This window comes from Mauremys mutica, chromosome 6 (assembly GCF_020497125.1).
Source record: "Mauremys mutica isolate MM-2020 ecotype Southern chromosome 6, ASM2049712v1, whole genome shotgun sequence".
NCBI classification, from domain to species: Eukaryota; Metazoa; Chordata; order Testudines; family Geoemydidae; genus Mauremys; species Mauremys mutica.
The window spans coordinates 91431048-91450239 of record NC_059077.1 but is presented as its reverse complement, the minus strand read 5'-3'; the positions used below and the strand labels follow the sequence as shown (position 1 = coordinate 91450239).

At 38.2% G+C, this 19192-nt stretch overlaps 2 protein-coding genes across 7 annotated transcripts in view; one reads left to right on the top strand and one right to left on the bottom strand.

The window, feature by feature from the left end:
* Positions 1–494: 494 nt before the first annotated feature.
* LOC123373205 lies at positions 495–17765 on the bottom strand. 6 transcript variants are annotated; one of them, XR_006580615.1, is made up of 14 exons: positions 16814–16896; positions 15373–15449; positions 13589–13821; positions 13362–13490; positions 11750–11836; positions 11042–11333; positions 9824–10106; positions 9428–9664; positions 5819–5895; positions 5002–5106; positions 4698–4909; positions 4200–4364; positions 2675–2935; positions 495–2211 (listed from the first exon to the last, which is right to left on the bottom strand). XR_006580615.1 is itself a non-coding variant. In XM_045022069.1 (13 exons), exons 3-13 carry the CDS (start codon positions 13813–13815, stop codon positions 2812–2814), a joined length of 1938 nt encoding a protein of 645 aa, XP_044878004.1. In that variant the 5' UTR covers positions 13816–13839; positions 15373–15449; positions 17671–17765; the 3' UTR covers positions 2289–2811. The 6 variants fall into 6 exon arrangements, 5 of the variants coding, with proteins under 5 accessions (XP_044878004.1, XP_044878005.1, XP_044878003.1 ...); XM_045022069.1 differs by lacking the exons at positions 495–2211; positions 16814–16896 and adding an exon at positions 17671–17765 and having other exon boundaries at positions 2289–2935; positions 13589–13839; XM_045022070.1 differs by lacking the exon at positions 495–2211 and having other exon boundaries at positions 2289–2935; positions 9938–10106; positions 16814–16960.
* Positions 16999–19192, top strand: part of PTAR1 (protein prenyltransferase alpha subunit repeat containing 1) — a 47849-nt gene continuing 45655 nt past the window's right edge. Inside the window, exon 1 of the mRNA XM_045022072.1 lies at positions 16999–17239. Within this exon, the coding sequence (XP_044878007.1) occupies positions 17154–17239 (86 nt within the window). The 5' untranslated portion in view covers positions 16999–17153. The remainder of the gene's footprint in view (positions 17240–19192) is intronic.

Here is a 19192-nt window from a genome sequence, read left to right as displayed (position 1 = left end):
TGGCTGTAGAAGCTAAAGGTGAAATCCTGGTCCCATTAAGGTCAATGGCAGACCTCCCACTGACTTCAGTGGGGTCAGGCTTTCACCCTAAAGATTTGCAAGAGTGGATCTGACTCTCACAAGTAGTTTAAATAGTTTAGGACTTTTTTGTTGATATTTTAAATCGTCACTCCATGTGGACAAGTAGGTGCATAAGTATTGTGATTATAATTTTAGCTCATCAGATGATTTAAAGTTAGTTCCAGCAAATAAATCCAAAATAGTATACACAGTTCCACTTACTTTCTATGCCCTCAAATTGTCCTTGTAATAAATCTGTGAAACTAGCATTATTCCAAGGAGAGTGTAAACATTCATTTACATAACAGGATTCAGATGAGAAAATGGTAACCTCACCTAACAATATCATGTTATTTCTGTTTCTGCTATTACTGGTATCACTTCACTTTTTTTGCAGTTTTTTTTTTAAATATATTGTCTAAGTCTTTGAAGAGAAGACGCTTTGCTCTAATTTCCTTCTCTATATAAAGCATGGTTTTATTCTGAAAAGTGTTGGGTAAAAGTGACATTAAAGGATTCCATACCTACTTTGTCTCCATTATTTCCACATTAAATGTGTTTTGTTTACAAGCTTTAAAAAAAAGTGTTTTTTCTAACTACTGGCCCTGCAAATGAGAGTCACTCTGCCCTTTGTGCATCAGCACCTGTAATAAGGACTCTATAGGCCAGAATATTGCAACTGTAACACCTGTGCAAAACCATTTATTTCACCAGTAAATGAACTACATTGTCACTAATAGGGTAGCACTGGTGTAACAGACTGGAACTTGGCACAGAATTCTATTGTCAAGAAGGAAGAGAAACCTAGTTCAAACTCCTTTACCTTCTTAGTTATGTTGGCCCTGCTGGAATAATGGGAATAAAATGTAATGGACACTTACTTTTTGTCATTAAAGTAGTCAAATAAAACCCTGAATACATTCAGGGAGCAGATCTGTTGAGTAAGATGCTTCCATTTTCATTCACTTTCCAGATTAGAGCTGCACTTTAAATATTTAAACATGTTGCAGACTAAGTTAATTAACTTTGTTTGCCCCATTGAACAGCTGAAAAGTGTGTATTTAAACTGCTCTAATATTCAGCACTTAGTTACATATAGTACATAGTATACTAACAGAAAAAAAGTACACAGCAATAATACAGTACAGCAAAAATGTCTGGAGCATCTGTGTCACCTTTGTTACTAAATTTTTGTTGGATAGAAAATATAACCAAAATAAAACTTTAAAAAATGGGATAAAAAATAGGAGCAGTTGTTGAAACTGCACCTTGGTACTTGTGCCTCTGAAAATACAGAGCAAGGATGGCAATCATATTCACAGTTTTGAAACCAATGGACATAACAGAGTAACCTTGTAAAGTGAACTGCAGGAGTGGGGCTTTTTTATTTTTATGATTCTATCAATTAATTATCCCCACTATAAATATTATCATTTGCATGGACTTAATTTTTAAATTATTTTTGTGTTAAATAATACTTTCATACAGGATTTCTGGCATGGTACCAAGACGACTCAGGTAGATTAAAATATTAGTCAAAGGGAGGTAAAAAAAGAAAGACTTTCAGTTCTGCAAGGAGGTTTTTTTTGTTACTCTAAAGTCTTGAGGACACTTATTTGTACAGATCTCTCAAATTGCCACAGCCCTGCCAAACATGACATTTCAAAGCTCCCATGGGCCCCAGTTAAGCCCAAAAAATACACCCTTTCTAGGCTGACCATACAATCAGACTCAAAACTCATCTGGAAAGAACATGTTTCATATACAGAAAATATGTTAAGTATGTGTGTACATGTACTAAAATTTATGAAAGGGGTCACCCTCATATTAGTGCAGCACTAGCTCATAGAAAAATCAAAATGAGAAACGTGCTACCTGTGCATCTCTCTCCAGCGCCCTGCATAAGTAATTTTAAAAACTTAAATAAGTCACATTATGATAAAATTAATGTCATCTATGTACAGAGGCAGATCACATTTTTAGAGACATATAAAATGAAGTACTTAAAACAGAGAATTTAAATCTTGAGAAACTGCCACATTAGAGAAGAGGTATACATTCCAGACTGCTCCAGTTCTGACACCAAGTCCCTCTGTGACCTTGGACAAGCCCCTTAACTCCTTTCTCAGCTTCCCACCAGTAGAATAACACCTAAACCACAAAGGAATTGTAAGGATTAATTACATATTAGTAAAACAATGCAAAGATGAAAACCACTATGTAAATTCATAGTCATTATCAAATTATTACAATGTTAAGGTAAATGAAATTTTGGGCCCAACAGACCTAACAGTATCCTTTTATTTAATGACACTGATTAATTGAAATAAATACAAAAGTTTGTGATTATGACATTATATAACTCACACTGAAAACAATTTATCATACATAAACAATGTGCGTATTACTTTTTGATAAAAGTAGTTTTAGTCTTTGAGAAACATTGTTCCCAAAATTAAGAAGACACAATAAAAAGGTTAGCAAGTTATTATAACTTGATTATTTAACCAGCCCCACCAGAAATGGATACTAATACTGCTACAAATAGTTCACTTCCCCCTCCCCAAGAATAAGAGGTAAAATAACTATATTCTCCTAAATAATCAAGCATTACCATAGGTAATTCCAATAAATATAAGCCTGGAGAAGTTTTTTTTTTTTTAATTGTGAAAGAAGGCTAATTAGTATAATTCATTTTGCAATCAGTCTTGAAATATTTGGTTTCAGAGGTTTTGCTTTCAGGACCTCTTGCTACATCCCCAAACGGCGTTGAAATATCTCCTCCATTATGTCATCAGTATATACATAATGCTTATTTTCTTTCTTGGGTACCAAGGTCCATCTCCCAGATTTCCTGTGATAAATTCTACGGTATCTATTATAAAAATAAAAGGGGTGGGGGAATGTTTTATTAGGAGAAGAAATGCTGAATTTAATAAACATCACATACAAGATAATTATAGAAATACATGTTTTCATCTATCAGTATGTATAAATTAAAGGCCTCAGTCCTGCAAACTCTACTCACACACTAACTTCTGTGGGGAAATTTGTGTAGTAAAAGGGCTACAAGATCAGCCCCTAAAAGCCTGCAAAAATGTAATTAGTCTCTATCCTTTTGTTTACAATTTAAGTCAATGGAGCTTCACCAATTTACACCGAGGAAAAGACTGACATCAAGTGATACAAGACAGAATATTCACATATACCCATTCCCCCTCTACTCATATTCATGTTCACACACTCAGCCTATGTGTAGTGACTTTTCTGAGACTAACTTCAAGACATTCTGCAGAGTCAAACTTAGTAAAAAGCGACAGAGTCCTGTGGCACCTTATAGACTAACAGACGTACTGGAGCATAAGCTTTCATGGGTGAATACCCACTTCGTCAGATGCACGTAGTAAAGGTTCTCTGTGCTGCAGTTGAGCAATTATTGAATAAAGGAGTGACTGAGGTGGGCAGGGGATCCAAACACAGCATAAAATTGACCAACAAAAATACCATGTGAGGAACGTCGAAAAGCAACTGGTTGCATTTACTACTTCTCTATAGCTTCTTAGGCCAGGTCTACGCTGGGGGGAGCAGAAGGGGGATCGACCTAAGATACGCAACTTCAGCTACACGAATAGCGTAGCTGAGTCGGCATATCTTAGGTCGATTTACCTGGCCGTGAGGACGGCGGTGAGTGGACCACTGCCGCTCCCCCGTCAACTCCGCTTCCCCCTCTCGCCGTGGTGGAGTTCCGAAGTTGACGGCAGAGCGATCGGGGATTGATCACTACCTGCCGATCCGGCGGGTAGTGCAGACGTACCCTAAGTGAGCATCATAGGTTCATACTAGCTATTACAGGCTGAGATTGTGGCTGAACCATGCACTTTTTGAGCATACTTGTCTAAGTGCTGAATCGTCTCTAGCTGTGTGTTCTCTCTCTTTCATGCAAATTATGTAGAATCCTGAACTTTGTATTAACATCAGAAAAAAGCAAATTCTCTGCTGGCATAATTCCCCTGAACTCAGCAAGAAATGTGTGTAATGCTGTAGGTAATAATACAAGCTCATTTCTTAGAGCAAATGATAATTATCTGCAACTATTAACTAAAAAAAGAAACAATAAATTAGTGCAGTAACAGACTTACATTAACTGATTCTGTTGATTGTGCATGGTTTGCCGGTTCAAATGCATATTGTAATCAATAGCAGCCAAAAAACATCTTGCTCTGTACACTGTATAGGTGTATTCAAATCTTTTGGGAGCATACATATGCACATGCTGCTGAAACTGTTCCAGATCAAATGTGGATCTTTATAAAAATAAATATATGATTTGTTTTTCAAAAACATCTTTAGCACATTACTAACATTATCAGGAACACACTATATAACTAGCACAAATATTAATGAAGTGTAGAAAGACTTATTAGCAAGTAGCTTTTCCTCTTAAATTACAATTGTTACATTTAAAATTCACTTAGCTTCAACTGTGTTACATAGTTTAGTACTACTAAATGAGAGTGTATATATGCAAAAACTACCTTTTTTGGCACACAGTCTATATTCATTTTTAGTAGGAAGGGAAGAGAATAACTTGGAGGAAACAAAGACAGCCTAACATCCACAATTCAAATTCGTTATACCTAAACTGTAGAAAGTATGGGATGTTTCTCAGAAACTTTTTATCCAAAATTATTCTGCACATTTCAGTGTGAGGTTTGCTTCCCTTTTCTAGCCATTCCTTTTCTCTTTCATCCATTTGAGGACCATGTTTGCACCGTCCCTCAATGATGCCGTTTCCACTAGCCCACTGATGTTCATTGACCACATGATGAACTAAGCCACACCACATTCCCTACAATGTTAAGAAACCATGATAATAAAATGTAATTCACTGCAATAAAAGTGTATTGGAATATTACAATTTGACTCTAAATTACAACTTACAATAAATTTTTCATATGAATTTGCTTCCTTGCAGCAAAACCAGAAATAATTGACAATATCTGAACACCATTGTAAAAGACGGCGACAATCTTTCTGTCTGCTAGCCTGAAAAATAAAGGCATGCATAACTATTATTAAAAACAAAATGGCATGCGTGCGTGTGTGTGTGTCCTCTACTTATCTACTGAAATTATATATAGTAAACACTTCTGTAGGCAGAGAGTGTGTCTTCCTGTATTCTGTACAGCACCTCCAAATTCTGGCCAATACCATAATATAAACTATCATAATAATAGTACAGCACAGATATTGGAAATATAAGCTTTCCCACATTGCCCAACTGATGTGCCCAATATAGAAAAAAAACACCTCTAATGATGAGAGATTAGTTCATCTCCAAGCCATTAATTCTTTGCCTGTATCCTGAGACTGCAAAAATGGAGGCCACTTAGGATCAACCATGGTGGGTTTTCTGCTATGGACAATGAGAGGCAGATCCTAAGTTGATGTAAATTGCCATAGCTCCAATGACTTCAGTGGTACTTAAAGTGAATAGAGCTATGACAAGTTACACCAACTGAGGATCTGCCCCATAGAAATTAACTGAGATCATCATAGATATTTCACAGAGCTGACCACATATCCACTAGAGATAACAGGTCAGTAGTGATAGAATGCTAAAGACTCTATATCTTACTGTCAATCCCCTGAGATATTAAACCAAATATTGTGTTATGAATGTACTATGATCAATTTTATTATACCATTACAAATAGCTACAAAATATATAGTTATTCTGTACTCAGAGAAATGTTACCTCAATTAATTTATTTCCAAGATTTTTGGCACCACACCATATGTCATATGAATGGATTATACAGGGAAATTTCTTTGCTGTGGATAAAAAAAAACCAAACATGATAATTAGATTAATGTTTCATTGCTGTTCAGTTTATTCACAGCCCCTGTGTAAAATTAAACATTTTATTTTTTCCAAATTCATTTATCATAATTTTCCCCAAACACACATTGGCAGAGCATATAAAACACAACTGATTTAAAGCTCAGTGATCACTACAGCAGTTTAACACACCTGGATCATACACAATGTTAAGCACAGAAGCCTGCTGAACACAAATGTCTGATAGCAGAAAAGTATATAATTTTTTAAAAGTACATTTTATAATGCCAGTTAAAATAAAAGCAAATACAATTTAGTTTTCAGTCCTTTTTGGACAGCAATATGAAAACTTAATTGTAAAAAGATTGTTTACATAATTATACATAACAGCTCCTGCAACTTACAAGCATCAGCACTCTATCAAGATTCAGCACTTCTAGTGATTTTTAGAGGTATCACAGATTTCCACCCGCATTAGACACTGTACCCAAAAAATATAAGATATGTCTACTCTGAAAAAAAAATTGCAATATTAATTTGGGTTCTAACAGCAGTGAAGACATGGCTTTTTAATAGTTTAAGTTCAAGTCTCTAGGGGAGCCTGAGTTTGAATTTAAGATTCTAATCCAAATTAAAAAGCCAAGCTGCTGTGCCTTCACTGCTATTTTAACCTGAGTTAGCTAACAAACACACTTTTGGGGAGGGGGAGGCAGCGTAGGCATATTGACAGAAAAAAAGTTAGACCTATTATTCCACTTGGGGATTCTGACAACATCTACAAACCATTTAAAAAACTTTTTTTTTTTCTCAAGATTTACATCACCAGAACCATTGGATAGATTTTGACTAGGGCTGTCAAGTGATTATAAAAAAATAAATAATGATTAATTACTGTTAAACAATAATAGAATACCATTTATTTAAATATTTTTGGATGTTTTCTACATTTTCAAATATACTGATTTAAATTACAACACAGAATACAAAGTGTACACTGCTCACTTTATTTTTTAATTACAAATATTTGCACTGTAAAAAAGAAAAAAGAAATAGTATTTTTCAATTCACCTCATACAAGTACTGTAGTGCAATCTCTTATGAAAGTAGAACTTACAGTAGAATTATGTACAAAAAAATAACTGCATTCAAAAATAAAAACGTAAAACTTTAGAGCCCACAAGTCCAATTAGTCCTACTTCTTTGTTCAGCCAAATCGCTCAGACAAAGAAGTTTGTTTACATTTGCAGGAGATAATGCTGCCTGCTTCTTGTTTACAATGTCACGTGAAAGTGAGAACAGGCGTTCGCATGGCACTGTTGTAGCCAGTGTCGCAAGATATTTACGTACCAGATGCTGTAAAGATTCATATGTTCCTTCATGCTTCACCCACCATTCCAGAATAGATTCTTCCATGCTGATGAAGGGTTCTGCTCATTAACAATCCAAAGCAGGGCGGACTGACGCACATTCATTTTCATCATCTGAGTCAGATGCCACCAACAAAAGGTTGATTTTCTTTTTCAGTGGTTCGGGTTCTGTAGTTTCCGCATTGGAGTGTTGCTCTTTTAAGATTTCTGAAAACATGCTTCACCCCTCTCAGATTTTGGAAGGCACTTCAGATTCTTATACCTTGGATCAAGTGCTGTAGCTATCTTTAGAAATCTCACATTGGTACCTCCTTTACATTTTGTCAAATCTGCAGTGAAAGTGTTCTTAAATCAAACAGCGTGCGGGGTCATCATCCAAGACTGACATAACACAAAATATATGGCAGAATGTAGGTAAAACAGAGTAGGAGATACACAATTCTCCCCCAAGGAGTTCAGTCACAAATTTAATTAATGCTTTTTTTTTTTAACCGAGCGACATCAGCATGAAAGCATGTCCTCTGGAATAGTGGCCAAAGCATGAAGAGGCATACAAATGTTTAGCATATCTGGCATATAAATCCCTAGCAATGCCAGCTACAACAGTGCCATGCAAACGCCTGTTCTCATTTTCAGGTGACATTGTAAATAAGAAGCGGGCAGCATTAGCTCCCATAAATGTAAACAAACTTGTTTGTCTTATTGAGTGGCTGAACAAGACGTAGGACTGAGTACACTTGTAGGCTCTAAAGTTTTACATTGTTTTGTTTTTGAGTGCAGTTATGTAACCAAAAAAAAAAATCTACATTTGTAAGTTGCACTTTCACAATAGAGATTGCACTATGGTATTTTAGTTAATCACGTGAGTTAACTGCAATTAATTGACAGGCCTAATTTTGACCCTTATGTATGGCTTGAAATACATTATACTTTGTGTTATCTGACTAAGCTGAAATTCTAGTTACATAATTAAAGTAATATAGTAGAAAAGTAATACAGAGGTAAGCCTTAAAAGTACATTGACAACTACAGAGTTTTAAAACTGGTGGAAAAATTTCTGTTAAAAATGTTTTTCAAAAGCAAATTGTATACTTTTGACTAAATTTTTTTTCTCACAGAAAATTGCAATTTTTTGGCTGAAAAACAAAATATCTTGATTTAGGAATGCTCCTGCAGTATCTCCTTGGAGATGTACTTTGATTGTCTCATGTCCCCATTCTTTTGTATGGGCCACACTTTCAGCCAGACCACACAATGCACCATGGCCAGAGACTCCTATGTTGCAATACACCCACTTCCTCTCTCCAAGTAGGAAGACCTCAGTACACCATAGGATGATGAAATGGTCTGCCTATGGGTATATAGAGGAGAATGAGAACTTGAGGAGCCAAAACTACAGCTCTCATGAGACAGCGCAGCAGCAGTTTTAATTTTTGAATTTCTGCCAAAAATAAATGCCATAGAAAGCCTCCTCATTTTTCAACCATCTCCAGAAAAACCTTTTTAGAAACTTGAAAGTGAAGTGTCTTTCCTTACTGATTATGTCCTTCCTATCTGGGAAATATTGATTCTTCCTACCTTGTATAATTAAGAGACTGACATTAAAATGCTGTTTTTTATTTATTTCCTTGTTTATACACTAGTATCACTGATTAGTTCAGCAGTGCTTTATGAACAGTGTTAAGTACAAATGCTGGAAATCCTTTCCTACAGAAACTGTTTTATGGAAGTCAATGGGACTACTTGTGTGAGTAATAATTACTTATTTGTTAAAAGCAAAATCTTGGCTGCTAGGACCAAACTCTCTCTTCAGATATCTATGGGCAATTCCAACTGACATTACTGGGAGTTGCACTCCCAGTTCTGAGGGAAGAAATTTGACCTCCAGCTAATAAACTAGTGGAAGCCAATAGTGGACAGCAACATTAGTAACCATTCTTTTTGCGTTAGTCACACAAAAAATGGAACCGCAGTTTTCATTCTTCAGAGATTAGTATAATGGATTTCTTTTTAAAAATACAAACTGAAAATCCAATGGATATTTTCAAAGAGATGATTTTTCAGGAAAGTCAAATGTTGGGCCTAAATTATCAAGACATACTGTTAGAACTTACAGAGTTTTGTAGAGCCTTAGTAAGAAGTTAAGAATGATAATTACTTATCAAAGCAGAGATCTGAGTGTGTGAATCAGTAACCACTTCTTTGACTATTAGCTGTTCATCCAACAATTTTTGTAATCCTCTTCTAAAGGCTTCCTTCTCCATAAATGGGGAGTTCAGTTGCGTTTTGCGTTTATCCACTATTTCAATAGCTAAAATTTGTTTAGTTTCTAAATCCATGAATGAGTATACACAATACTGTGCAGAGTGGCCAGGGCCATCCATGCGTCCATCTCCTGCACATTAAGAATTAAATAGAAAAGTTTTATTCTGAGAGAAATAAAATCGAGGTTACCTATTTTAATAAATGTAGTAAGAATATTTTTTAAAAAATTAAGGAACAAATTTGGAAGAGGTATCCAAAAAACAATTAAGTTTCGAAATGCTTTATTTACCCATAAGGACTACTTCCTTCCCATGTAGTTCCTCTAAAATGTGTTGCTTCATTCGACACCAGAAGGATTCTATAGTTGGGACAATAAAGTGACGTTGCATTCTGAAGAACGTACTTGCACTTATGAATGTCAGCTTCATAAAGTTTGCCATTTGTGAAATTTTTCCAAAATTGTTTCCTGACAGTATGATTGCAGCAGATAAAGCAAGGTCTCCTGCATGGGTCTGTCCTTTTACCAAGGGTTGAGAAGACCATTCAAATGCTATATGTCCTGCACTACATTTCTAGACGTGTTGAAAATTAAGCAAAAGAATAAAACAAAAAGAAATAAGTGAGGCCATGTACTTATTGTTTGCATTATAACATGCCATAAGACTAAAAATTAGATCTAGAAATATATGGATAGTTTTAAGGGGCACTTTTAATTAAAAAAAAACAAAAAACACACTGATAACCAACTATCTTACATATATTATTATCAACTCCTTAAAAATGAAATAACTTTAGAAATCCAATGAACTCATTACAATTTATGCTTTTTATTTACTGTTTACATGTCTCTCAACCGGAACAATGAAAAAAAAAATCAGTGAATTCATTTAGCTTCTTCTAAACAGTCACCTTCACTTTCCAGTTCTTAGTGTTGCAACGCCAAGTTTTCAAAGAGACTGCAGGAATAATATTTGCTTATTTCATTTTTTTTTATTCTGGAAATATTTTTTATTGATCTTCAATTTTTTGAAAGCTTGACTTTACAATATATACATTTTGGACCCTATTTAAATATGTCCACTCAATGACAGGATATTATATGATAAAATAAAAGACATAGAAAAGCTCACATCAGAAAACATAGGGACTTATCCTGCATGTCCTTACTCATCTGAGTAATCCCATTGGGCTCAACATGATTACTTGAGCAAGTGAGAACTATTGACCAAATTAGGATATGCAGAAACAGGTCCGAGGATATTAAAAATAAACACTGAGGTCTCACTCCTGCAATTAGACCCACGTGGGCTGACCTTTGAGGAAGTAATTAATTTCAAAGGGATACTGTGCAGAAGGCACAAGGTTTCATTTAAGTCAGTGAAACTCCACAGGACTCTGCACATGTTGATCTGATTACAGGATCAGGACCATGGAAAATTAAACTACTATTAACATATTGAGAATTAGTTAGCAAGAGAGAGACACATTTACAAGGTATATTACTCACCCATATCAAATGCACACAGGAGGAAACAGGCTGTACAGAAATATCAACTTCACCAGCACAATACATACATTTTGGTATAACAATTTTTTTGGCTAGTTGAAGAAGGGATTGTTCATAAACAATGTGAATTTTTTCATGAGAAATATCCTGGGTGTCATCCAAAGTCATATCATGAGTTGTCTCCTCAAAGGTTTCTATAAAGTCACCTTGTGACCCATCATCACATTCATCTGTAATACCCAATATATCCTCTGCTATAGACACATTTTTCAAGTGTTTAACTGAAGAAAAACTAAACAAATACAGACAATTAGAATGCATTATAAATATAAACACATGAATTAAGACACACAGTTATTTAGACCCTGAAAAAAATTGGGTTCAGGTGTTGCTGTTTTTTAAAAAAGGTAAATGTAGAAGGAAAAAAAAAGATTTTTGAAAGCCTAATATGAATTAGTTTTTTAAATTTAAATAAGAACAGATTAAAACACTACACTGCAGAGCTTCAGTGCATAAGAATTAGAAAGTGAACATTACTATGAATCAGACCAGTCTAAGTCACTAACAAGCTGTGTAACATTTACAATTAAGCAAACAACTTAGATGGATGGTAAACAGTATATACGACCTTTTTTATTTAGTACTTCCAGTTTTAATACACTGTTATACCAAATATAACGACAATATAGTATCTTAAAATACACTTACCTTTTAGAAAGGTCATATTCATTATCAATAGTACACTCTTCCCCTGAACTTTCTGTAGATTCATCCTCTAAATTTTCACATAGCAATCTGTTAAATAAATTTAGCCAAAAGAAGCAACATTTTAATGTAGTGTACCTTTGAAAATAAGAGATTCTTCACTCTGTAGCAAACCATGGATATACCATATAATCAAGATGCAAGTTTCTCAGCTACTTACATCATCTCATTATATAAAATAATAAAGCAAACCATCCAAAAAAAACCACCATGCCTTCAGATGTGAAACATTGGACCTCTGCAATGCAAATTGTACAACACTGAACTTTTAGTATAGACACTTTCCATAGTGAATTCACACATGATTTTAAAGTTTTGGCCAAAAGAACTGTACGCAATAAGTTAATGCACAAAAGAAGTCCCGTTCATAAATACTTTGAACGACAGGAGGGTCAATCACTGAAAAGTGAGTAAATTATAATCCATTAATTGGACAACAGAACTAATTATTCTGATCTCTTTTGCACTGAATGTAAATGTGCTATTGCCCAGTGTACTAATAACCTCTCCTTTAAATTTCATTGTCTTATTTGAAAATTAAAATTAGCATATAGAATATTTATGGACTTCCATACACTTAACTCAAATTTGTAAAATATTATGTAAAATTCCTAATATAATCATAGAAATGTAGGTCTGGAAGGCACCATAAGAGGTCATCTTGTCCATCCCCCTGGGCTAAGGCAAGACTAATATCACATTATCCAGAATTATATGAGTCATAGAAGGCAAAGTCCTTTTCTTCTTCTCATGCAGAATGTCCTACTGAGTTGAGGCCTGACTGCAAAGGATAGAGCAACCTCCACTTTCTTGGAAGACACAGCAGAATGGACTAATTATCTAAGATCAAGGATGGAATTCCAGGCAGGCCTGCTGGCCTTCTGTGGCATTTTGCTAGGGAGGTGATGGAGAAAGGAGCGTTTCCGAGAGATTAGAGATGTGGGAGAGAAGAAAAAGGACTCTAATGTTCAGTACTTATGTAATTATTTGTATTTTCACAGTGCTGTATAAATCTTTATCCACAGGCTGCATTAGTACAAATTAAGGACCCAGACCTGCAAGGTGCTAAGCTCCCTTAACTTACAAGGAAATTGACAGGACTCATCCTACAGCTTAGTTTGCTCAATGTCTTGCAGGACTAAGATCCTAATTCCAACCACTCACACATACATCAACCTAGCTTTGGCCCACAATAGAGCAGTCCCACGAGGGGGGTGGCACCATAGCCTAGAGCAGGGGTTCACAAACTCGGTTCAGGGCTTGTTCAGGGTAAGCCCCTGGTGGGCCACCGCTTCCTGCAGCTCCCATTGGCCAGGAACAATGAACTGCAGCCAGTGGAAGCTGCGAGCGGCCGTACCTGCGGACACTCAGGTAAACAAAAGGTCTCGCAGCCTGCTAGGGGCTTACCCTGAACAAGCCCCGAACCAATTTTGGGAACCCCTGGCCTAGAGGAATAATCACATGAATGGGAGTTATTTCACTGACAACTGTTTTTTATTTTTACACAATTTCATGGAAAAAACAGAGAAAAAAATAAAAAAAGATTTTAAGTCACCTTTCAGTGCCTGCTATTAGAGAGATCTCTGGCACATCCTTTTCTGCATTTAATGTTGAGTTTCCATCCGCTTCCTGTATTTTCACTTCTGATTCCTTGCACACATCTCGGTTTTCATAATTGTCATATCTATATTACAAAATAAGATGAAAGTATCAAAAAGAAACCAATCAGAATAAAATTCACATTTCTGTTTAGATAATATATAGGACATTTGAATTACTTACAAGTCCAGCAAAAACTTGGCAACTTCAGCATGTGAGAAGACATTAAGCGTTTCCCTAAGTGACATCCATCGTCCTATTTGTTCTCTTATACATATCCTCGATTGAGCCCTTTTTCTCTCTAGACTCTTTCTCCTCCTCTTTTTTTCTAATGGGGAATATATGGTGGGTCTACCAGGTCGCCTTGGTGGTGGTGATGGTGAGGATGAAGAGGATGATGATGACGACATTGCAAGCTTTCAAATGATAGAGGACTAAAGTTTAATTTAATAATAACATTCAATTTTAGTCATTACAGGCTATATAATAGTAGCAAGTTATAATTTTTGGAAAATGACAATAAAATACAATAGATTTGTGGTGTAAAGTTAAGGTTAAAATCTTCATTTATAGCCAAGTTTTACCCTCAGATAAGTGAGCATAACTCCCTCTGAAGTCCATGGGAGATATACATGTATATTGGAGGGCACAGTTTAGCCCCTATGTTTTAGGTACACCTCTACCCCAATATAACGCTGTCCTCAGGAGCCAAAAAATCTTACTGTGTTATAGGTGAAACTGTGTTATATCGAACTTGCTTTGATCCGCTGGAGAACGCAGCCCTGCCCCCCCAGGAGCTCTGCTTTACCGCATTATATCCAAATTCATATTATATCGGATCGCGTTATAACCGAGTAGAGGTGTATTAGATTGGCTATTAGAATAACAAATGTATAACTTGCTAGTTTTACATATAAATGAGCAAGTGCACATTAACATGACTGTTGCTCGTTTGTATGTCAAACTAAAGAACTGAAGGGAAGGGAACAAACAGTTAATTATTTTAAAACAACAGTAACCAAAGATTTGAATGTAAAGCATATTAACCTGTGTTAAAAGTTCTTATGTGCACATTATACCAAACGCCTCTGTCCTGTAAATACTTATGCACTTGTTTAATTTTAACTTGAAGTCAATGGGATTATTCACACATGCTTAACTTTAAGTAAGTGTTTGCAGGATCAGGCTAGTGTCTGTGTGTATGCATGACCTGTATGGGTTACTGACTTGAGTGAGCAACTGGACTGGCCATTCAACACCAGCAGAAAAGGAAGGGAATTAAATTTAGTCACAAGTGATCTCAACTCCAAGTGGACAATGCAGTCAACATTGTATATCAAGTGTGAAACTGATTAAAGTACTACCATGCCAGGGCCCAAATGTTCTCTCTCAGGATCTGGATAACTCTAAATACAAATAGTTACTTGTATCCTGCAGCAGAAGGATGGCCTGGACTGTAACACAGCTCAAGGCAACAAGAGGATAAATAACCAGGAGATGAAAATGAACCATATTAAAAAGCAAATTTTATGCCTTTTATATTAATGTTCTCAAATTCAGACAATGACAACAGTTAAGCCTAAAAAATTTTTGAGGCAATAAAAAGTAGGCTGAAACATGACATCTGGTATGCCTGTGGTAGTGTAAGTTTGCTTGTTTACTGGGTGGTTTTTGTTTGCCTATGGAAATTGTTTTCACCAATGAAAATCTTGGAGTAAAAAAAGTTTGTCTGTGACTACTTATTAAGAATCCCAGAACTCACACTGTTAGGCTGTTTTGTGATAATATTTTTTACTTATGTATATCAAACTGTTTTTTCTGATTTGTGTTTCGATAATGGTTTATATTTTTGAGACATTTTGAAAAATGTAGGGTTTAGGTTTAGGATATGTTTTCTTATAATGTTTTAGGTATTCAACATCACTTTAATGCATGCAATTTATAATATTTTTCAACATTGTACTTACAGAGAAGATGGATTGTATGGGAGGTGCATGCAAAGTGACCACAGGTAAAGTAATGCTTAGTGTTATTTACACCATTCCTTGAACAGGAAAAAAGATAATCATAAAATATTCTTAAAGCACAACATTTTTTAAAAGAACAGAGATAAAACAGTATCAAAAATCCCACCCCCCTAATATTTAATGGACAGGGCAAGAAGAGTGTTTAAATTCTGAGTTTGTCATGCACAGAACAGGTCCAACAGTAATGTTGCCTTCTGGTGATGTGTGCCATAGCAAAATATACTAAGATTCTATCCTATAAAAATTATCAGGTTTTCTCTTTTTTTATAAAACTGCTAGTATTTTCAATATATTTTACTACAGCAACCTATGAATTCCTTCCTCAAGTAAATATCATTGCGATGCCAATATAAGCTGTTGACACAAAAACATGTGATCCGCAATCCAATTATTTCTCTCACTACAGCCCACAGGGAAGTAAACAAAAGGCACTCGTTTGTTTCTATTACATCCCAATAAAATGTTTCATATTTTCCAAGTTAATAGTAATATTGGAAAATAAACTTGATCGTCAAACTTTAAAAAAAATATTGAAAGATTAGAAACATCTATTTGGTACCCTAAATAAGATTTTAAAGTGACAGAATTACCTAGCTCAGGGGTTCTCAAACTTCATTGCATCGCAACTTCCTTCTGACAACAAAAATTACTACATGACCCAAGGGGGGAGGGGACAACACCAAAGCCTGAGCTGAAAGCCAAAGCCTGATCTTCAGTCCCAGGTGGAGGAGCCTGTAACCTGAGCCTCGCCACTGGGCATCAGCCCGGAGGTGGGTCTGGGCTTCGGTCCCAGCAAGTGAAATGCCAGCCCTGGCGACCCCATTAAAACAGGGTGGTGACCCACTTTTGGGTCCTGACCCACAGTTTGAGAAACACTGAGTAGCTATTTAAAAGAATTCTCAGCTAGAAGCACCATCAGGGCCATTTAAAGTCAGCAAAATAGACAGACCAGCCAAGTCCTATTTTGAACTAATTTTAAGGGCATTTTCAGAAGGGTCTCACTTTAGCGATGAAGATGTTTGCCGATGATATAGCTATGATTCCCCCCACACCTCCTTTAAACAGCTTGGGAAAGAAAGCCTGCGTGTGAAACAAAAACCAGCGCGCACGAAGCAAGCGTTACAAGAGGCAGGGGGCCTGCTGCAAACGCGTATGCTTGTGCTCATTAACCTTACCCACGCGAGCTACCCCCTGATGTCAATGGGACTAACAGAAGCACATAGGGGTTTGCAGAGCGAGGGCTGCAGGCTGCGCCGCGCCCCTCCTCCAGAGGACACACGGGATTTGGTTTTTAATTGTCGGTACAAGCTACAATACGGCCTCATCCTCGCAGGTAGCCGTCTCCTCCGGATCCCCGCGTCAAGCCGCCACATGCCCTTGCCTGTGCAGTTGCGGTGTCAGGCTGGTGCCAGGGCGAGCTCCACCCCAGGCACGCTAGGCACACCCGGGGGAGGCCCGCAGGCTCAGGACGGTTGGCGGAAGAGCCCAGGCGGTTCCGCGGCTCTTTTAAAGCCCCGTTGCTCTGATTCCGGCCGTTGGAGCGCGGGGGAGAGCGGCGGAGCGGGGGGTAACCTGGCTGAGCGCGGCGAGCCTGCCTGTCCCGCCGCTGCTGCCGCCCGGCCGGGGTGGCCGCCGTTGCCAGGGAGCGGTTCGTTCCTCCTCGCTGGGCCGCCGACCCGGAAGCGCTTTAGCCCAGCCTCGCTCGGTGGCGGGGGCCGAAGATGGCCGAGTCCCCGGAGGAGGTGGCGGTGCTGGTGCAGCGGGTGGTGAAGGACCTTAACAACGCCTTCAAGCGGAACCCCCACATGTGAGTGCGGCTTGGGGACTCGCCGGGCTGCGGGGGAGAGGGGCGGCTGCCGGGCTCCAGCTTCCCCGGGGCAGCCCCCCAGGGGTAAGTGGAGACGCCGGCGCCGACTAAGTCTCCGGTTGTCCCGTGCGGGGCAGGGGCAGCAGTACCCTCAACTCTGGGGCCGCTGCTGCCCCGGCCGGGGACAGCGCCCGGCCTCAGCAAAGTGGGGGTGAGCCGCCCCGGCGTGGGACGAGCACCCCTGGCTGGGACAACCAGCCGGTGAGTCTTGCCCTGCTCCAGCATCTTCTCTGCGAGGGGCTCTGAGCGCTTCACAGGCACCGCTGCTGACGCCTCTGCCCACCCCCGCCAGGGAGGTGATCCCAGCATGGCAGCTGGGGAAAGTGGGCTCCAGAGGGGTAAGGACCCGACTCCAGGAGTCCCCTTCTCACCTGTCTCGCCCAAGGTCGCACAGATGAAGTCAGCTGTGGCTGGCCTCTGGATCTGTTGACTCCCCGAGGCGCCGGCCTTAATTAGGTTAACGTCTTTCGCAGTCATGTAAACTTGGCTTATTGCATCAGTTTCGACATACCTGAGGTCGGTAAGGTTAAAGGGACACCGTCCGGTTATTATTCTGATGGCTTTCCTAACCTCAGTTATTAAAAACATCTCTGATTACTGAAATTATAAATATCTAATTTTTGCATCACTATTTATGCTTTTTGATTATTTATTTGCTCATCTTGAATAGTAGAAATTATTTCTTCTGGGATTGTGTGTGGCTCTTACATACCATGATGATAGGCACAATATAAAAATCATAGATCTTTCCACTGTTGTTTTTTATTCTGTAGGATTGACACAGTCTGTTGTGCAGCACTGGGGTGAAATAGTCCATTATTTGTAAACATAATATGAGAGAATTTATTTGTGTATTAAATGGGAGGAATCTTCCCCTGGATATTTTTTTTTCTAAATGCATGGAAACATTCCCTTTAATGTTAGATAATGTTAAAGAAATGAAATGACCGTGCCTCCTTGAGGCCCCAATCCTGTAATGGACTCTACCTGGCTCAGGGGTCCACTCACATAGCGTTTATAGTAGGATTGGGGCTGAAGCTCTGTGTAGCTCAAAAGCCAGTCTCTTTCACCAACAGAAATTGGTCCAGTAAAAGATACTACCTCACTCTCCTTGTTTCTCCAGTGTCCTGGGACCAGCACAGCTACAATAACTCTCCTCTAGGTGACAGAAATCCGTAGGATTACATAAATGTGGTTAGCGGCGTTGGCAGGTAGCTAGGCTTTAAACCATAGTATATGGGTGCTGTCAGAAATAAGCCTTTTTAAAACTAGATTTAGTTTCCCTTTCCCTTTAGGGTTGTGAGGCATAATGCACAGTAAACAGTTAATGTTTGTGTGCAACCTAAAGAAGGGCTCTTGCTTCTTTTCACATTCTACGCTGTCAAAACTCCCTTTGATTTCAGTGGTATCAGACTCAAACACTTATCTTGTTAAGATGTGCTGCTGTTGCCGTCTGCCTTCATGGAGAAAAGTAGGTTAGAAGTAAAAGTTTCTGCGCTTTGATACTGACTTAACATAGCACGCTAAAGTGTGATCCCTGCAGGTCATTATTGGTGGGACAGTGTGGGAAAGCTACTGCTGCTGTTATAACTGTTCTATAGATAAAGAAGGGACTTCTGTGCCCAAGATTGTCAAGCTTCTTAAGGTGAACATAGGCACCTGCCCCACAATGCGTACCCTTTCTGCCGTGAGAAGGAGACCCTAGCACGTGCTTACCTCCAGTCTGCCAGGTTGCAGCCCATCTTCTGACTCCTCCAGAACCTTCTGCTGAGAATCTGGCTTCATTTTTCTTCACATTTCTGGGTACTCCATCCGTGGCCTCACCAAGTTTAAAGACCTCAGTTTAACCTTGGCACTGGCCAAGATAAGTCCCTGGACTAATGGATGGGTGAT